The sequence below is a fragment of the Dreissena polymorpha genome, chromosome 9 (assembly GCF_020536995.1).
Source record: "Dreissena polymorpha isolate Duluth1 chromosome 9, UMN_Dpol_1.0, whole genome shotgun sequence".
NCBI classification, from domain to species: domain Eukaryota; kingdom Metazoa; phylum Mollusca; class Bivalvia; order Myida; family Dreissenidae; genus Dreissena; species Dreissena polymorpha.
The window spans coordinates 94,747,577-94,770,055 of NC_068363.1; the positions used below are offsets into that span (position 1 = coordinate 94,747,577).

Consider the following 22,479-nt stretch of genomic DNA (forward strand, 5'->3'; position numbering starts at 1 on the left):
TTTTCAAAATTGTGAACAAATGAGTTGTGACTGTTGAACATTGTGAAAATAATTAATTGAGCATTGTTCAAATTTGTGAAAATATGAGTCTCAGTAACGACATCAGCAACCATATGCCACTCAGCGTAACAACATCAGCATTAGTCGCTAACTGTTGTGAAATGTGAAAAAATAAGTTGCACGCTTTTTAAAACATTGACCATTTGCATCGCGAATTCCTATAATTTGTGCAAAAACAGCTATCACTATTAATAATTGAGGAGAAAAAAAAGTCTATTTTAAAAAAGTTTTCAGTTTAAACTAATTCGTAATTATTTTTTATTTAAAGTTGTTTACGGCCATTTCATATCACTATCATATTTTTTATAATGATATTGTGTGCCTGTCTAATTTGTAATTTGTTCAAGTTGTGCTATAAAGATGTTATTTTAATAATCTTTATTTTGACATTTTGTCTCATGTTGGATTATTTGTTATATTTTATTATTATATAAAAATGGCATCGCATGAACCAGTAGTCATGGTATAAGCAACATTGAAGCCTAATATGCATTCATCTATTATTATTTGGGCACAAATAATTTTACCGTGTGAAAACCTTACATAAAAATGCTGATTTTTTTCTTACTTGGAACCTGGCAACACACATTTTCAAGTCTTATTTCATTAAATTTGGCATAGATATTTTTAAAAATGGCATCGTATGAACCAGTAGTCATAGTTTAAGCAACATTGAAGCCTAATATGCATTCATCTATTATTATTTTTGGCACACATTATTTTACCATGTGAAGACCCTACATAAAAATGCTGATTTTTCTCTTACTTGGTACCTGGCGACACACATTTTCAATTCTATTTCATTAAATTTGGCATATATATTAATAAAAATGGCATTGTATGAACATGTCGTCAAAGAATAAGCAACATTGAAGCCTAATATGCATTCATCTATTATTATTTGGGAACAAATAATTTTACCGTGTGAAGACCCTACATAAAAATGCTGATTTTTTTCTAACTTGGTACCTGGCGACACACATTTTCAAGTCTATTTCATTAAATTTGGCATAGATATTTAAAAAAAATGGTATCGTATGAACCATTAGTCATAGTATAAGCAACATTGAAGCCTAATATGCATTCATCTATTATTATTTGGGCACAAATAATTTTACTGTGTGAAGACCCTACATAAAACTGCTGATTTCTTTCTTACTTGGTACCTGGCGACACACATTTTCAAGTCTATTTCATTAAATTTTGCATAGATATTTTTAAAAATGGCATCGTATGAACCAGTAGTCATAGTATAAGCAACATTGAAGCCTAATATGCATTCATCTATTATTATTTGGGCACAAATAATTTTACCATGTGAAGACCCTACATAAAAATGCTGATTTTTTTCTTACTTGGTACCTGGCGACACACATTTTCAATTCTATTTCATTAAATTTTGCATATTTATTAATAAAAATGGCATTGTAAACACTTTTTTGTAAACACGTCCGCCATTATAGTTTATAGGAACTGTACAGAAAGTTTGGAAATCGGAACAAATCGGTATATCTCGGAAAATCATTGATAAATGCATTTGTCGTTTCAAAGCTTTGGGCCGAGTAATTTCGGCAAATCGGAACTCAACTTGTGTAAAACACTAGCTCAATTAACCGTTAAACTCCGCCTCCGTTCTCTGCAAAAGATTCGAAGGCGGAGCTATGCACGTGCTTTTATTAAATTGGAGGATTGGAATTGAGAACCAAACACACAATTGATTCGGCATGTTGATTGCTAGACAAAGGAAGCCAATTTTTTCGGCGCGAAATTTGTCGCTTTATTGCTTTCGACAGAAAGCGGCTTTCCTTTGATGACGTCAAATTGTCAATTCACACAGACTGCACATTTTCGGAAGACTTTAACTGACTCCTTGTTTACAATTCCAGTAAAAAAGAAAACACTTGCTAACATTAAACTTTGGATTAAATTATCAAAATAAAGCAAAAGCGAAGTTGACAAATATGATTAAATTAATTCGCGTCAGTTCAAATAAGACGTTTTGCGTTGTAAATCAACGAGTTTTCATGACAACAACAACTTTGACAAACATTACCGCGACGACGCATGGATCGATCTACCTCGATTTTTTTTTCATGTACGATCTCATAAGTCGAGTAAGAGCAAACACATACCGGGTAATTTGTGTATGAGTAGTTTATCTTATAGACCCATTGCACGAGAGGGAGATTTTTGACCTCTGCACCGCCATTCCGCCATCTTGGAGGTATTGATATTTACCAGCTGGCGGCTACGATAATTTAACAAAATATTTTGGAGTTTCTGCGTTGTATTAACATCGTTTTTGTTAAAAATGGATAGTAAAAAAGTGGATAGTTTACAGTTATCTTACAGAGAAACTCTGGAGCCAGTAGTTAGGGCTAGATATGAAGAAAAATTGAAAAATATCGGGGGAACTGATCCGTATGAACTTTGTGTAAAGACATCATTTTCGGATGAAAAGAAACTGCTTCCTAGCGTTACCTATCCTGACATTGTTAATTATCTACTGTTTTCACCCAGCCCATACACCACTGATGATTTAAAGAGTTTAAAGGGTTTGGATGCCTACAACCAGTCAATGAGTGGCTGGGTTTCTAACGTTCGAGCCGTTGTCATTGGGAGCAAACATGTAATCCGATCAAAGGTTAGTGTCATTTTTTAATAATTTTTTCTGATAATTTATTTTGATAATTTTAGTCACCTCGAGCTCTTCATGATTTTTTCTTCAAGATTGAAAAAAAACACCTGGAGAGATAAATTCATTTTTATTTACCCATTGATTATTTTATTCACCTTGCACTTTTGCAGCATTAAATTTATTCAATTTAACCTGGAGCAATATTTTTTATTATTTTCTATCGGTAAATAAAAATAAATCTCTAGCGGTTCAAGGTAAATAAGATAATTAGTTTTTATCCTTATAAATAAAAGTAATTAAAATGTCTATAACGGTCATCAATAATTGAATTTTTATATTACAACAATGTTTTTTTTCTTTTTTACAGGTTCTACATTCCATGAGGATAAGAGACAAGCCATTAAATCCGTGGTCAATTGTGGAACCAAATGGAGTGATCCAAGCCTCTCACTGTGACTGCATGGCGGGTTTAGGGGAAGTGTGTACCCATGTCGCAGCCATGCTGTTTACAGTGATGGAAATAGTTAGAATACGCGACTCAACAACAGTCACCCAGGATCCCGCTTACTGGAAACTTCCGCCATCTATGAAACGTGTGGAATACAAAGAAGTGCGTGATATTGACTTTACCAGTGCTAAGTCACTAAAAAGAAAGTTTGATCGTAGTCTCGAAATGGACTCTGAATGTAATGAAACACCGGCTAAAAAGTTTGAAAAACAGATTCCGAAACCAACAGATGATGAAATTAAGGACTATTTGAAAAACTTGCACGCAACTGGTGCAAAATCGGCTATTCTCTCTGTGACTGAGGAATATTCGGATGAATTTGTTCCAACTATAGAGAAACAGACATTTCCAAAAGTACTGGGTGAACTAAGGAACCAGGATGCCTTATTAATGAACTTTGGAGATCTTTTAAAGATAACAGACAAAGTAGAAATCAGTGTATCTTCCGAGCACGTGAAAAACGTTGAGGCAGCTACACGTGAACAGTCCGGTACTAAATTATGGCATGACTTCCGTGCAGGTCGTGTTACTGCATCCGTGTGTAAGCAAGTATGTGCAACGGACCCTGGAAATCCATCACAATCACTGATAATGAACATATGTTACCCGGCGTCAAAAAAGCTGGACACAGATGCGACACGTTGGGGTAGTAAGAATGAGAAAGTAGCAAAGGAACGTTTTCTTAGAGCAATTTTAGCCGAAGGACTTCATGAGAATGTTGAATTGCGAGACTGTGGCTTGTACTTGAGCGAAGAAAAACCACACCTGGCTGCAACACCAGACGCTATCTTAAGTTGTAACTGTTGTGAAAAAAGTGTTGTCGAAGTAAAGTGTCCATACAATCAACGTAACTCCATGTTAGACGGTCAATTGAAAGACTTTTATCTGAAACCTGACGAAACTGGAAAATTATTGTTGGATAAAAAGCACCCTTATTATTATCAAGTGCAGACACAACTTGGTGTGACTAAACTGAAATCAGCATATTTCATCGTCATGACTGAAGTGGACATCCATATGGAACAGATCATGTTTGATGAACAGCTGTGGGAGGAAATTTGCGTGCGCACTGAAAAGATTTTCAAAGTAGCAATCTTGCCAGAACTTGTCGGCAAATTCTATTCAAGGTTACCTGGCTGTGGACTTCCAAAACCAGACTCAATTCTTACAGACGCACAGAAATCTTCAACTGACATGAACAATACTTCTGGAGATGAAGAAGAAAAATGGTGCTATTGTGATCAAGTGGAATCAGGGGAAATGATCGCGTGTGACAATGAAAACTGCAAAATAGTCTGGTTTCATTTTGCATGTTTGAAAATGGATAAACCTCCAAAAAGCATAAAGTGGTACTGTCCAGACTGTAGAAAACTCCCTGAGTTCAAGAGGTCCCGTGCTCGAGTTGCAAAAAAGTAAACAAACATGAAAAATGGATATTATAACAATAAGTGATAAATGAAAGTCTATTGGATCTTTACCATTTAATTTGCACTATTATTTATTCAGTTGATCAATATACAAAACATAACATGTGTTACAACTTGCATGATTTGTTTATGTGCATATGACATAATCTGCTTAACAAAATATATGTTATAAAATGTGTAGATTGCATATTTAAAGCTCTATGCAATTCAGTGTTTTACTATTAAAGTTTAACAACATCTTAGTACTACTTATTCAGTAGATTTATATGATAGAAAATGTGTTAAATTCAATTGTACATATAGACACATTAAGTACACAATATGTATGTTCTAAAATGTGTAGATTGCATATTGCATGATCTATGCCGTAAAGTTTTTAACTTTTAAGTCTTAATATTTTTTAAAGGTTACACAAATTCAAGGTTTCGTATTGCTTACAAAGTAATGAAAGTAATCATACAAAATCAAATAAGTTAATTTGTCAATATTTATTATTTCTATTGTGCATCAATTGCTCATTTTTTACAGACTGATTTTAATTTAGCATGTTAAGGAAAGAAAACATCATTTACACAAGTGGTAATTTCCTTTGAAAGTTTTCACTTCTCTTTTTATCTGGAATTTTGTTTATGATTGGTGAATATTTAAATATGGCAGAATAAATATACCAGGTTTTGTCTAGATCATTTGTGCATGCTTGAACAAAAAAATTCATGAATGTTTATATGTACATATTAAAGACAAACACATGTTTTTCCAGTATAGTTGCCTTTTCTTTTTCACCTGATGCTTAAATATTTGAGTTGTGTTCCGAGAAACTTGGGCATAATGCATGTGGGTAAAGTGTCGTCCCAGATAAGCCTGTGCAGTCCACACAGGCTAATCAGTTAAGACACTCCGCCTAAATTGGATTTTGCTAAGAGAATTCATTTAAACCAAAAATGTCATAAAAGCGTAGTGTCGTCCCTGATTAGCCTGTGTGGACTGCACAGGTTAATCTGGGACGACACTTTCAGCACATACATTATGCCCAGTTTTCTCAGAACACGGCTCATTTATAGATTTAGTACAGATGTTTCAATCAAAGCATACAATTGAATCGCACATGTTTATGAGGGCACAACAAACTACCGCAGTTTTGTCTATTAGTGGAATATCTCCATCACCTCTTGTGTCCAGAAATTCAATTGGTAGGGTGCTGCTCAAAAGAGTGTACTTTTGCCTTGCCAATCCAATAACTCGTTCAACATGAATTCTCACATTTGCAAGTTTCCGTGTCGTTTCTACGTCCAAAGGCGACATTTGACTTTTACCTTTAGTAAAGGCAGGGACTTTTACCTGAGCACATAATGTTCCAACACTGGCAGCAATGTCAAATCCCCTATCTGCTAACACAAGGTCTCCAGGTAAAAGGTTATCCAGGAAACCACTCTGTTCGGTTATATGTTTGTCACTTGTGCGACCACCCCATGAATTCGAAATAAATGAAATAACTCCTTGCGGAGTAATTCCTATCAAAAATTTCACTGTGTTGTGATGTTTGTATGCCGAAAATGTCTCACAGCGGGCTTTTACACTTGATGGGGTCTCAATTCTTATTTCGAAGCAATCGATTATAACAGCGCACTTCTTTCCAAAGTGTTTGCGGAACTGCATGGGCATTGTTTTGCGAAGAAATTCTCTCTCCGGCCAGTGCACAAATGGTTTGAGGCGAACATACATAACATTTATATTATCATTAAAAATCCTTGAGACTGTAGATGGAGAAATGTTGAACTGGTATGCGAGGAACAGATTTGACAGGTTAAGTCTGAGTTTCATCAGGGTCAGGATGAAGCACTGAAACTTTGTAAGTGTGATTTTCAAAGGCAGAAAAGTCTCTAGGCTATTGAAAAGGACAATCAATACAGCATAACTTCCCAGTCCTGTAAAATATTTAACTTTATCATCATTTCCAATGAAAAACTCTTGGGAATAGGGAATCTGAGTATTCACAAGTAGACTCATAGAGTCTGACTTCTTTTGGAGATGGGCAAGTTCATTTGTCATGGCATCAAACGCGACTCCTGTTATGTCAGTCTGTGTTTCTGTCGCTGGCACAGTGGTCGGTTCAGGATCAGTCACTTCGGTGTCCATCTCGCTAAAAGCCAGAAGGGTACGGACGGCGTCTGTCTTGTCATTCCTGGCTTTGCGGCGTTCAAACCGGGCACTGGCTACTTGGGGTGATGGAGTTGTCGGGAGCTGTGCGTGACCCATGTTAACAGATGGCACCCAGTCTGGACTGTCCTTGTCATACAGTGTTGCCTTCTTGTCTGAAAATCAGAGAATTACTATCATTTACATATTCCAAAATAAAATTATTTAACATCAGTATTGTAAACATTAAAAAAAATACGGACAAGTTAAGGACTGAAATCCTAATCACACCACTAAGTGGTAGATCGATCTAACTTGGTGCCTGGTGTGAAACTAAATGAGTACGAATGTTGTTTTCAACGAAAATGTTGTGTCAATTTGAACAAAATTAATAAAATACTTTTAAGTGTTGCAGATTTCTTTTTCATAAAAGTGAACAGTTATCGTCAATAACTTACGTGATATAAAGTGGTCGGAACACACTCTGATGTTTTTCAAGTTTTTTCCTGAGAAATCTTGGTTCAGCCTCGCTAGCCATAATCTCCGACGTTCAGTAGATAATTCAAGGGATTTTTCACCTTCACGAGTTATAACCTCTGGTAGACGATAAAACTGTTTATCTTTTTCTCTATCTGACCGGTTGAAACATCCATAAACTCTACAATAATTCACCATTTTGTAAAGTATTTTCACTGATGTCAAGTCTGCTAGCGGCGGTGCTTATCGATACCTCCAAGATGGCGGACGGCTTATCTATTACGTAACGTGAAATGGGTCTATATAAGATTTATGCAACGGGCATCGCATTGTGTAATGGTGCGCATCCAATTATGGAAATGAAGCGCAGTTTTTCGTTTTAATGGGAGAAGAACGCTTGTCATGTAATGCAGTGTTTAAAATTGCCTGATGTTACATAAGGTGCTGTTAGGACTCATTTTATTTGAAGATATAGATGTGTTTCATTGCATAATTTGATTTTTTGTCTCTGTGTTTAAGGTTAAACTGATGTTCTGATGTTATTAGTATTAACTTTTTTTTCCAATGATGTTTTTTTTTTTTTTTTTTTTTTTCGACCGCCCGATGGACCATTTTCAAAATAATTTTTGTAAACCAATAAAAAAAAAAGTCGTGGCCTTATTACTTGGGCACAAATAATTTTACTGTGTGAAGATCCTACATAAAAATGCTGATTTTTTTCTTACTTGGTACCTGGCGACACACATTTTAAAGTCTATTTCATTAAATTTGGCATAGATATTTATAAAATTGGCATCGTATGAACCAGTAGTCATATTATAAGCAACATTGAAGCCTAATATGCATTCATCTATTATTACTTGGGCACAAATAATTTTACTGTGTGAAGACCCTACATAAAAATGCTGATTTTTTTCTTACTTGGTACCTGGCGACACACATTTTCAAGACTTTTTCATTAAATTCGGCATAGATATTTTAAAAAATGGCATCGTATGAACCAGTAGTCATAGTATAAGCAACATTGAAGCCTAATATGCATTCATCTACATGTATTATTATTTGGGCACAAACAATTTTACCGTGTGAAGATCCTATATAAAAATGCTTATTTTTTTCTTATTTGGTACCTGGCGACACACATTTTGAAGTCTATTTCATTAAATTTGGCATAGATATTTATAAAAATGGCATCGTATGAACCATGAGTCATAGTATAAGCAACATTGAAGCCTAATATGCATTCATCTATTATTATTTGGGCACAAATAATTTTACCGTGTGAAGACACTACATAAAAATGCTGATTTTTTTCTTACTTGGTACCTGGCGACACACATTTTCAAGTCTATTTCACTATTTTTGGCAGAAATAATTTTACCATGTGAAGACCCTACATAAAAATGCTGATTTTTTTCTTACTTGGTACCTTGCGACACACATTTTCAATTCTATTGCATTAAATTTGGCATATATATTAATAAAAGTGGCATTGTATGAACATATCGTCATAGTATAAGCAACATTGAAGCCTAATATGCATTCATCTATTATTATTTGGGAACAAATAATTTTACCGTGTGAAGACCCTACATAAAAATGCTGATTTTTTTCTTACTTGGTACCTGGCGACACACATTTTCAATTCTATTTCATTAAATTTGGCATATATATTTAAAAAAAATGGCATTGTATGAACATGTCGTCATAGAATAAGCAACATTGAAGCCTAATATGCATTCATCTATTATTATTTGGGAACAAATAATTTTACCGTGTGAAGACCCTACATAAAAATGCTGATTTTTTTCTTACTTGGTACCTGGCGACACACATTTTCAAGTCTATTTCATTAAATTTGGCATAGATATTTAAAAAAAATGGTATCGTATGAACCATTAGTCATAGTATAAGCAACATTGAAGCCTAATATGCATTCATCTATTATTATTTGGGCACAAATAATTTTACTGTGTGAAGACCCTACATAAAACTGCTGATTTTTTTCTTACTTGGTACCTGGCGACACACATTTTCAAGTCTATTTCATTAAATTTTGCATAGATATTTTTAAAAATGGCATCGTATGAACCAGTAGTCATAGTATAAGCAACATTGAAGCCTAATATGCATTCATCTATTATTATTTGGGCACAAATAATTTTACCATGTGAAGACCCTACATAAAAATGCTGATTTTTTTCTTACTTGGTACCTGGCGACACACATTTTCAATTCTATTTCATTAAATTTGGCATATTTATTAATAAAAATGGCATTGTATGAACATGTCGTCATAGTATAAGCAACATTGAAGCCTAATATGCATTCATCTATTATTACTTGGGCACAAATAATTTTACTGTGTGAAGATCCTACATAAAAATGCTGATTTTTTTCTTACTTGGTACCTGGCGACACACATTTTCAAGTCTATTTCATTAAATTTGGCATAGATATTTATAAAATTGGCATCGTATGAACCAGTAGTCATAGTATAAGCAACATTGAAGCCTAATATGCATTCATCTATTATTACTTGGGCACAAATAATTTTACTGTGTGAAGACCCTACATAAAAATGCTGATTTTTTTCTTACTTGGTACCTGGCGACACACATTTTCAAGTCTTTTTCATTAAATTCGGCATAGATATTTTAAAAAATGGCATCGTATGAACCAGTAGTCATAGTATAAGCAACATTGAAGCCTAATATGCATTCATCTACATGTATTATTATTTGGGCACAAACAATTTTACCGTGTGAAGATCCTACATAAAAATGCTTATTTTTTTCTTATTTGGTACCTGGCGACACACATTTTCAAGTCTATTTCATTAAATTTGGCATAGATATTTATAAAAATGGCATCGTATGAACCATGAGTCATAGTATAAGCAACATTGAAGCCTAATATGCATTCATCTATTATTATTTGGGCACAAATAATTTTACCGTGTGAAGACACTACATAAAAATGCTGATTTTTTTCTTACTTGGTACCTGGCGACACACATTTTCAAGTCTATTTCACTATTTTTGGCAGAAATAATTTTACCATGTGAAGACCCTACATAAAAATGCTGATTTTTTTCTTACTTGGTACCTTGCGACACACATTTTCAATTCTATTGCATTAAATTTGGCATATATATTAATAAAAGTGGCATTGTATGAACATATCGTCATAGTATAAGCAACATTGAAGCCTAATATGCATTCATCTATTATTATTTGGGAACAAATAATTTTACCGTGTGAAGACCCTACATAAAAATGCTGATTTTTTTCTTACTTGGTACCTGGCGACACACATTTTAAAGTCTATTTCATTACATTTGGCATAGATATTTATAAAAATGGTATCATATGAACCATTAGTCATAGTATAAGCAACATTGAAGCCTATATAATATGCATTCATCTATTATTATTTGCGCACAAATAATTTTACTGTGTGAAGACCCTACATAAAAATGCTGATTTTTTTCTTACTTGGTACCTGGCGACACACATTTTCAAGTCTATTTCATTAAATTTGGCATAGATATTTATAAAATTGGCATCGTATGAACCAGTAGTCATAGTATAAGCAACATTGAAGCCTAATATGCATTCATCTATTATTATTTGGGCACAAATAATTTTACTGTGTGAAGACCCTACATAAAAATGCTGATTTTTTTCTTACTTGGTACCTGGCGACACACATTTTTAAGTCTATTTCATTAAATTTGGCATAGATATTTATAAAATTGGCATCGTATGAACCAGTAGTCATAGTTTAAGCAACATTGAAGCCTAATATGCATTCATCTATTATTACTTGGGCACAAATAATTTTACTGTGTGAAGACCCTACATAAAAATGCTGATTCTTTTCTTATTTGGTACCTGGCGACACATATTTTTAATTCTATTTCATTAAATTTGGCATATATATTAATAAAAATGGCATTGTATAAACATGTCGTCATAGTATAAGCAACATTGAAGCCTAATATGCATTCATCTATTATTATTTGTGCACAAATAATTTAACCGTGTGAAGACCCTAGATAAAAATGCTGATTTTTTCTTACTTGGTACCTGGCGACACACATTTTCAAGTCTATTTCATTAAATTTGGCATAGATATTTATAAAAATGGCATCATATGAACCAGTAGTCATTATAAGTATAAGTAACATTGAAGCCTAATATGCATTCATCTATTATTATTTTGGGCACAAATAATTTTACCGTGTGAAGACTCTACATAAAAATGCTGATTTTTTTCTTACTTGGTACCTGGCGACACACATTTTCAAGTCTATTTCATTAAATTTGGCATACATATTTTTAAAAATGGCATTGTATGAACCAGTAGTCATAGTATAAGCTTCATTGAAGCCTAATATGCATTCATCTATTATTATTTTTGGCACAAATAATTTTACCATGTGAAGATCCTACATAAAAATGCTGATTTTTTTCTTACTTGGTACCTGGCGACACACATTTTCAATTCTATTTCATTAAATTTGGCATATATATTAATAAAAATGGCATTGTATGAACATATCGTCATAGTATAAGCAACATTGAAGCCTAAAATGCATTCATCTATCATTATTTGGGAACAAATAATTTTACCGTGTGAAGACCCTACATAAAAATGGTGATTTTTTCTTACTTGGTACCTGGCGACACACATTTTCAAGTCTATTTCATTAAATTTGGCATAGATATTTATAAAAATGGTATCGTATGAACCATTAGTCATAGTATAAGCAACATTGAAGCCTAATATGCATTCATCTATTATTATTTGGGCACAAATAATTTTACTGTGTGAAGACCCTACATAAAAATGCTGATTTTTTTCTTACTTGGTACCTGGCGACACACATTTTCAAGTCTATTTCATTAAATTTGGCATAGATATTTATAAAATTGGCATCATATGAACCAGTAGTCATAGTTTAAGCAACATTGAAGCCTAATATGCATTCATCTATTATTATTGGGGCACAAATAATTTTACTGTGTGAAGACCCTACATAAAAATGCTGATTTTTTTCTTACTTGGTACCTGGGGATACACATTTTCAAGTCTATTTCATTAAATTTGGCATAGATATTTATAAAATTGGCATCGTATGAACCAGTAGTCATAGTATAAGCAACATTGAAGCCTAATATGCATTCATCTATTATTACTTGGGCACAAATAATTTTACTGTGTGAAGATCCTACATAAAAATGCTGATTTTTTTCTGATTTGGTACCTGGCGACACACATTTTCAAGGCTATTTCATTTAATTTGGCATAGATATTTATAAAAATGGCATCGTATGAACCAGTAGTCATAGTATAAGCAACATTGAAGCCTAATATGCATTCATCTATTATTATTTGTGCACAAATAATTTAACCGTGTGAAGACCCTAGATAAAAATGCTGATTTTTTTCTTACTTGGTACCTGGCGACACACATTTCCAAGTCTATTTCATTAAATTTGGCATAGATATTTATAAAAATGGCATCGTATGAACCAGTAGTCATAGTATAAGCAACATTGAAGCCTAATATGCATTCATCTATTATTATTTTGGGCACAAATAATTTTACCGTGTGAAGACCCTACATAAAAATGCTGATTTTTTTCTTACTTGGTATCTTGCGACACACATTTTCAAGTCTTTTTCAATAAATTTGGCATATACATGTATATTAATAAAAATGGCATTGTATGAACATGTCGTCATAGTATAAGCAGAGAAGCATAATACGCATTCATCTATTTTAATTTGGGCTCATACAATTTTACCGTGTTAGCACCATATATCAAGTTGCAGATTTTTAAAATATTCGCCACATACCCAAAGGCATTTTCATTAATATCTCAGAAAAATAGACCTATATATTAATACACATGGCATCTAAAGAACATTTTATCATAGTTAAACATGGTTCCCAGCCAACCTGGAAATCAGGGAAAACCTGGAAAAAGACTTTCACTTTCACTAACGCCCAGTACAAATATATGGACAGAATGATTTTTTCATTTACCGGTATGTGGGTGTATGTTGGCTCCACTTCACAAGATACAGTCATTGTAGTTTAATTGAAAAACGCATCTTACAATGTGAGATGAGTTCTGGGTTTAAGCCCCAGCAGTGCCCTATCATGTGTGATATACAGAGCCATTATGATTAAATATACAGTAACACAGTTATCTTTTTAAACAATACAATTAAATATAAGGAATAATGTTAAAGGGGCATTGCTGCTTAGCCATTTTTGGGACTGTATTGTGATTTTTGGCCAAATTTGACACTGAATAACAGGGTTTATACATCCCAAGCATAGATGCTTCTAAATTTGTAAAAAAAAACAAGTCGAAGTGTGCAGAATATTAAAAATTTGCAACTTTCTGATGTCTAAAGGTCATTAAATGCCACTCAAAGTTTACATTTTTTGTACAAAATTACCCATTTTGTGCTGTCCATTATTGGTTGATGTTTTACGCTGTCTGGTCCAAAAACGCTCATTCTGTAGCTTGTTAATTTGGACTATAATCTATAATGTGGCCAAGTTTCAGCATATTCGACCCAGTGGTTCTGATTTTATACGCCGTGCGTAGCTTTTATTAGTCCACATCCGGTTTCACCGGAGGGGATTTATGGTTTGTGCTCTGTGTCCGTCAGCCAGTCAGTCTGTCACACTTTTCTGAATCCTGCGATAACTTTTAAAGTTCTTAATATTTTTTCATGAAACTTGAAACATGGATAGATGGCAATAAGGACATTATGCACGTGATTTCATTTTGTTCCTACGTCAAAAATTGTGGTTTCTATGGCAATAAATAAAAAAATAAAATAAATTCTGACAACCTGTACGAAAATTCTTTGCAGATTCTGTACTGAGTCTGTACAAAATCTGCCCAGAATCAAGACAGAATTCATTTATTCTGTACAAAGAGGACACAGACCCAAAATCTGCCTGGAAAACTGTACAGATTTTTTAAGCAGAATTACAATGAAGCAGAATTTCATCTGTACATATTACTATACCAAACAGAATTTTTATACTTTTCATTTTTATAAGACAGATTTTTAGCACTCTGCATTTAAGCAAGACAGAATTTTGGTACTTGGCAGTATTAAGCAAGGCAGAATATTGAAACAAAATTTCAAAATGGGACTTAGATAATAAAAATAAAATAGACTTCTGATTCAAGTTTCTAAATGTTAATTATGAGAAACATTTGCCCTATACAAGAAAAACAATATATTTATGTTCAGTTCAATTTATACAATAATTGCCATTCATGTATATATTACATGTCATAATATTAAAATATGTGAGTATGTAATGATAATTTACCTTTAAACATGTAGATCTACTATGATCATAAAATATCTTTGAATTAAGGTTCTTACAGTAAACTTGATTTAGGATTGAATACAAATTGAAAATTGTTTTTCAATTCCCCCCCCCCTGACTTATGAAAACTGCTTTGCTTTAATGGTAGTATATATGTATTTCCACTGGGGTTAAATGTTTAGTTTGCCTTCCTCTGACTCTATCTATGAAAAATTGTAATGTCAGTGCTTGTATACACCTCTGTAACAGTTCACTTGAAAATAATCATAAACCCCTAACAAACAAATCCTGCCCGCTTGATACTTGTAATGTGAAACTGGGGCTATCTTTACTGGCTTGCTGGAATGTGTATAATCTCTTCTGATTGGTTGGGAGCCAAATTTGAACGTGTAAACATAGATCCATGCAGGACCTGAAATGTAGTTTCAAAGCAATGTTGGGACTTTTTAAAGTTGAAGTTTTAACAATATCCTGAAATACTTTGATGGACATTCTTAAACAATTAATTAGAATGTGGAAATCAACATTTTGTGTGTTAACAAGTCTCTAAAAGAGGAAATCAGTGATTTATGAAGCAGCCCTTTTGGAAATGCTTTGAACTGTTAAAAAGGTTTGTATTGTTTTTCTTTACATTGTTATCTTATAATGTTATGTTTAATTTAATGATATAATTTAACAGTTACAAAGATCTGTTTTGGTGGGTGATTAACATTATAAATAAATGATGAAACCAATTATCTTTGCAGTAAGTACACATAAAAGACATAAGTCAGTAAAAGGTATCTCTATCTTACAAAACCAACATATAGTTGTAACAATCAATTACCTAATCAGTGACCAAATGAAAGGGCAATGTAACCAATACTTAGATTTATTTATGAATAACTACTCTGCCACAAAATGTAAAGCCTTTTTTTTAATTACATATTTACGAAAGCTATGATCATTATCACTTAAAAGGTGTTGCATTATTTAAGTTGTAATTTTAGTAGATCCCATATGATCACTTCATTCAGATTGGCTAAACAAAGTAATTTTTAAATAGTAAATTGTATTTTTTTTTGCTTTCAGCGATTTTCAAAAAAGATTGTGTAGCAACTTACCCCTGACAACGACCTCAGAAGTGCAGTCACAGAGTAATGGTGCTGTTATCACTTAAAAGGTGTGAAGCAAAAACTTAATGTAATGCGGTTTGTAACTAAATCAACATTACAAATTCTCTTTTTATAAAACACCCTATGAAATGACCTACATCTGAAAAATGTCAAATTTATTTTATAATGTGAAAAGCAAAATATAAAGAGAAGCAAGTTGGTGAACCATGTTGCGTTATTTAAGTTGTAATTTTAGTAGATCCCATATGATCCTTTCATTCAGATCGACTTAACAAAATGATTTAAAAATAGTTATGTGTATTTTTTGCTTTCAGCAACCATCAAAAAAGATTGTGTAGCAACTTTCCCCTGACAACGACCACTGGCTCAGTTAAGTGCAGTCACAGAGTGATGGTACCTCACAAGGGTCTAGTTCAGGCAAATGAAGACCTCTAAAAGGGATTTTCATCTCAATATAATAACTGTAATTTCTTAAAACATAAACTTACTTTATTTACTGTGTTTTTATGTCATATAACAGTGATACAATAATGTGTGTTGTATTTAGGGATTTATTTCTTAACGGGATGTGTAAGAGTAAATTATTTTATTTTATTGACTGTCAGTATTTGTTACTTTTCTTATATATATATAAACATGTCATAATATCATTAAATAAAAATGTTTAATATTTACAGTCTATATATTTTACTTTACATTTTGCTACATTTTTCTGTACAGAATTTTTTGTGTGTACAGATTTTATTTTGTGTACAGATTTTATTTTGCATAGAATCCCATTCTCACATTTTGGTTCACCCCACATTTAATTCTGCCCAGATTTTTTTCTGCCCCTAAAAAATTCTGCTTAATTTAAATCATTCGTAAAATCTGTACAGAATTCGTTCTTTGTTTATATTGAACAAATCTATAAATAGAAATCTGCTTCAACTCATTTTAAATGGACACCAAATATTTTCTGCACAGGTTCTATACAGATTTTGTGTATTTTATTCTGCACATAATCTGGTTACAGTCTGCCCAAACTTTTTCGTACAGGAATGGTGGAGCCGGTAGGGGACAAATTTGCTTGACAATAGTCTTGTTGAGTATTACTCACTGACTTATGCATATGCGCTCGGCTGTTTTCGGAGAATACCTGAGGTATTGTCATAGCCAGCTCATCGTGTCGTGTCGTGCCTTTTCGTTCCCACATTTTCTTTCCCAAAATTTTCGAACCCACATTTTTTTAGTTCCCACTCATTCCATCCCGCGAAACCCTTAAGGTGTCGCAACTCTAGTATGGAATGAGTGATGTATTGGACGTCATCATTGATGACGTTCATTCGAACGAATGATAAAGGGGGCTAAGTTTCGTTAAGCTGGCGAGAATCACTGCGATTTGTGGCGCTTGAAGACTGGCCCAGCACGTTTGCCGAAATTTGACATGTATATGGACAAGAATGCGATCTACCTGTTGGCGTAGGCGTTATACCTGGCAAAAATCAAGTTTTCGAGTATTTTGTGTATAAATACTTTTATGGGAAAGGGCACGCGCACAGATAAACATTGTGACGTCACTTCACAAACAGCGTTAGACATCCGCCATCTTGTAACGCGACAAAGAAACTCAGTGTTATTAATTCAATAAACACAGAAAATATGATTGTGTTTAATTATCATTAATACAAATGTCTATATTTTGTGCAGCGGATGTTTATTCAGACGGATACGACAGAATTATGTAAGTATCATTGTGTACTTTACAGTAGATTTTACTACGCAAGAAATTTATTATATCTCACTGACAAAATGAGCTTGACACATAAACAACAACCGGATCGGATTTACATCCACATAATATTGTGCGAATCCGATGCAATTTAAATTACTAATGTTTGATAACGTTTGATGAATTCGTTATATCAATATGCATTAACTTTCAAGGGGAATAATTATAATTGAAATGTGCGATTCAATGACAGTGTTATATGGGGATAATTAGTTGTTTACTGTTTAGACGTAACAGATAAGTATTTAGTTTGTTGTGTTTCATTTTCAACATAATTTTACCGCTTTTTCCTTAAAGTAAAACAGTTCAGTCGTCATTATATCTTGAATTTTAAATATTGAAATACATGTCGGATATTTCATATTTTCGGACGTTGCTGCGTAAGCTAGTTGTCAACATAATTATTAAGATACATATTTACCTTTTACCATACAATTGTGCAGCTGTTGTCTACTTAATGACGCGCTGTTTAATGTCTATAATGTTTTTCTGCCCGTGATGATAATAAGTCTTTAAATCAACAAACCTCAGCAATGTCAATGGTCTGTCAACATTAGAAAATTATTAGCTAAAGAAACTTCAGCGTACAATTTATATGGTATTGACATACCTGTTCTCTGAGGCCAACTCTGTATCTAAAGTCAACCAGAGTCGTAACATATTTATGTCACGCAATAAATCAAAGAATACTCATTTTCTTGGATACATTACTACATATATTGGTGAATGAATATAAATTACTGCATCGAGGAATATTTTAAGGTTTAAATGTTTCAAATGCATCTAACAATAGATGAAAATAACTCTCATCAGTCTGAAATTCACAATTTTGAAGCCATTGTCGCTTTGTCCAAGACTAGTTTTCATTTGGATACTGTCGGATCATCCTTGACATCTTTTGCTGATATTGTAAACAATAAAACATTACCTTTGTTTTCTGAAATCTATTATTTGTGATTAACAACAAACGTCTGGTTGATTATAAAACTGATTTCAGTGTGAATCGGGTAGTTTTAAATATTTACTTTGAGTTTGTATTTACACTACAATTTGTTAACAAAACAAGCCAGAATATTCTAAAATACCGGGAAATGTCATTCTGAATTTGAAAACACTTGAGCACATGGTATACAAATATACAAATACAAATTTTATTTTAAGTCAGTTTGTACATAATAAGTATAACATTAACATCTACATTTTCACAACAATAACACGTATACTGAAAGCGCTTGGACAAAGCGGAAAGAATCCGGGTATTTCGGACCAGGGTATTTCCGGGACAGATTTACTCGTTATGCAAAGAAAAAATATGATATGTGTAATCGACAATTTCAATTGGGTTTCGGAATGCATGGTTTTATTTTTCTATGCGTAATCGGCAATTTTACATTGGGTATTTACACAAATGCGCACCTAATCTGTAGCTCTGTTACAGTAATCTGTGAAACAACGTCATTAATAAAACAAAAAAATATGTTTGACCACAACGGTGGCTAATAATGTTTAGGAAAAATACAAACAATATAGATTTATCTATAACATAACATGTTAGAATTTTATCATGCATTTATAATCACTCATAATGAGATTTCAATATACAGTTACATGCATAGACAGTTTTTTTAATTAAGCCAGTGCCTTTTGAATTCAGAAAATAAGCAAGATAAACCATAAAATTGGGAAAAATAGATAGTAAACCATAAAATGGAGAAAAATGAGGCATTATTAATATGATTATAAATAACAGAATCACAATAATATTGTTTTTAAGTGCATGATTTAGTGCATTTTTAAATTTATATTATAAAATGCTGCTTGAATTTCTTTTTACCTTTCATATGTAAAAAACGAAATATCATCTGCTAGTGCAAAATATGACTGGTCATTTCGTAGCAAAAGATAAGAAAATAAGTGCATTAAATAAATGAATTAATATTTTTGTATCTGGAATAGTTGTATTTTAAATCGATCCTCCACCCTACTATGGCCGAATAAGGGCTAAATTGCTTTCCAACTTGAAATGAAAAGGCATATTGGTTGATCGTGTAGCGTTTTAATAATGTGCAAAATTTGAGGGCCAATTGATAAAGCTTGTCGATGCCAAAACAGGTAATAATAATAATTTATTATCAGGTACATGTACACAAGCAAATAAGTATATTTAACCCTTTCAGTGCGGGAACAAAAAGCCTTTGAAAAAAGTTTGGATCCAGATGAGACGCCACAGAACGTGGCGTCTCATCAGGATCCAAACTGTTTGCTATTCTGATAGTATTCTTTGAAAAAAAATCGAAGAAAATGCTAATTTTAGAAATTCAGCAGACAACATTTTAGCAGACGACAAATTTCCCAGCACGCAAAGGGTTAAGATGCTTAAGGTGTGGAAGACTCATAATCAGGTTTGGTGTCCCTCAAACCCTAAGCGTCTTGTTATTTCTTATGCAGTTTGTATAGATAGTGCCACATCCTGACACGTAAAGCTTGTGCTTTGTTGGCAGCGTTAGTTGGCTGTTAACAGGTTCATTGTGGTTATCTCCACCATCAGTCTGTCCGTCTGTCCTAGCCACTATCTCTTACACCATAAGCACTAGAACCTTGAAACTTAAACACATGGTAGCTATGAGCATTATGTGCGACCCTGCACTATTTGGAATTTTGATCTGACCCTGGGTCATAAGTTATAGGGGTTGGGGTGGGGACGGGTCAGAGATTTTCAGGGTTGGCACCAATCGACCGCCCCCGGTTTTAACCGGCGGTTTTTACCGGTTAAAACCGCCCCGGTCAATACTCCAGAAGTGGTTGTTACTGGTCAATACTGGTCGATTGAACTTTACCCCAAATTTTAATTTATATTCCATGCCTAACTTAACAATATTGATAATATAAATTAAACAGACATGTTGCGTATAATCAGATTTTCACTCATTTTTAGCTCGACTATTATATATGAAATATATATAATGGAGCTATCCTGATCACGTCGGCGTTACCGTTAGCGTGCACATGTTAACGTTTGTGTACTACCCCAAATATTTTCTTTTTACTTTAACAGTCATTGAAATTCAGATTTAAATCTACAAGCAAGTCGGTCTAGTACTATGGGAATTTGAACAAGCCCGAGTCAGATTTTACTAGCCCAAACATTTTTCTTAAAAATGCAGATAAACATAACATAAAACATCCAAAGAAGCATTCATTTATTCAATCTTTAGAATACAATACAAATCTCTTATTAATTTCATCCTCATCCAAGTTAGCTTCCTCGTCATCTGAGCCAGCCTCTTTCGGATCCTGAAATAAGAAGAAATTAATTTCACACATGGATTTCAATCAAATCACAATTATAAATATATACATAAAGTTTAGGTGAAAAATAAGCAAAAATGCATCCCATATATCCATGTGAAAGAGAGAGCAAACCTGAACCACCAGAAAATATATAAGCAATTAAGTGCCAGGTTATTCTACGAAAAGCCAGTTGACAAATGCGTCAATCACAGTTACCTCAGATTCGCATTCTTCAACGACGTACTTGAATGACAACTGTTCAGCCATTACTCTCTGTGCCCCGAACGCAACGCAAAACATTTATTTTACATAACAGTACCGGTAATCCGGGAACCACAAAACCATGCGCTTTATGCGCAGTAATCCAATTATCGGCTGATTGCCCAGTACGTGTGCGCAGTGTGTTAAAGGGATCTTTTCACGCTTTGGTAAATTGACAAAATTGAAAAAAGTTGTTTCAGATTCGTAAGTTTTCGTTTTAGTTATATTTGTGAGGAAACAGTAATAATGAACATTAACCATGCTCTAATATAGCCATTATATGTATCTTTTGACGATTTTAAAACCTAAAACCAGCTTTTATGATCCAATGTTTACATTTATCAATATAAAGCATTTAATGAATAAGTTAAAAAAAATGCCAAAATCTGTGAAAAGGCCCCTTTAAAACATACTAGTAAGCGGCTGTTGATTTAAGCGGCTCAACACTTTGTTTACAAATATTGAAAATGAAAGTGGAACTCGTTTTCTGTTAAATTAATTGTACAAGCACGTCGGGCTTGTAACATTGGATTTCCTACAGGCCGGAAAGAAAAAATACTAGTTTTTTGCTGTCGGACTAGTGCGAATTTCGACGACTGCTTTAACAAATTATTTATATATTTTTTTTATGCCCCCCCCTTCGAAGAAGAGGGGGTATATTGCTTTGCACATGTCGGTCTGTCGGTTGGTCGGTCCGTCCACCAGGTGGTTTCCGGATGATAACTCAAGAACGCTTAGGCCTAGGATCATGAAACTTCATAGGTACATTGATCATGACTCGCAGATGACCCCTATTGATTTATAGGTCACTAGGTCGAAGGTCAAGGTCACTGTGACCCGAAATAGTAAAATGGTTTCCGGATGATAATTCAAGAACGCTTATCATGCCTAGGATCATGAAACTTGAAAGGTAGATTGATCATGACTCGCAGATGACCCCTATAGATTTTCAGGTCACTAGGTCAAAGATTAAGGTCACGGTAACCCGAAATAGTAAAATGGTTTCCGGATGATAATTCAAGAACGCTTATCATGCCTAGGATCATGAAACTTGATAGGTACATTGATCATGACTCGCAGATGACCCCTATTGATTTTGAGGTCACTAGTTCATACATGTACTTCTTTACCAACATGACCCTAATCTATAAACAAGAGCAGACAACTGTATCAAGCATTTTGACGGAATTATTGCCCCTTTTATACTTAGAATATGCATATTATTGATAAATCTATGTTAAAGTTTGCATACCACCTCAAATATTTTCTTTGTCCTTTGACATATTGCTTTCATATTTTGCATACTTCATAACCAACATGATCCCAATCTATAAACAAGAGCAGACAACTGTATCAAGCATTTTGACAGGATTATTGCCCTTTTATACTTAGAATATGCATATATAATTGATAAATCTAT

General features: G+C 33.5%; 1 protein-coding gene and 1 long non-coding RNA gene across 2 annotated transcripts; one reads left to right on the plus strand and one right to left on the minus strand.

Annotated features, from left to right (window-relative positions):
* Positions 1-5,710: 5,710 nt before the first annotated feature.
* On the minus strand, positions 5,711-7,548 carry LOC127846277 (uncharacterized). The gene is made up of 2 exons (XM_052377447.1): positions 7,228-7,548; positions 5,711-6,945 (listed from the first exon to the last, which is right to left on the minus strand). Exons 1-2 carry the CDS (start codon positions 7,442-7,444, stop codon positions 5,711-5,713), a joined length of 1,452 nt encoding a protein of 483 aa, XP_052233407.1. The 5' UTR covers positions 7,445-7,548.
* A 7,203-nt stretch (positions 7,549-14,751) lies between these two features.
* LOC127843624 (uncharacterized) lies at positions 14,752-16,340 on the plus strand. The gene is made up of 3 exons (XR_008032243.1): positions 14,752-15,231; positions 15,693-15,783; positions 16,051-16,340. It is a non-coding gene; the product is annotated as an uncharacterized LOC127843624 (long non-coding RNA).
* The last annotated feature ends 6,139 nt before the right edge of the window (positions 16,341-22,479 follow it).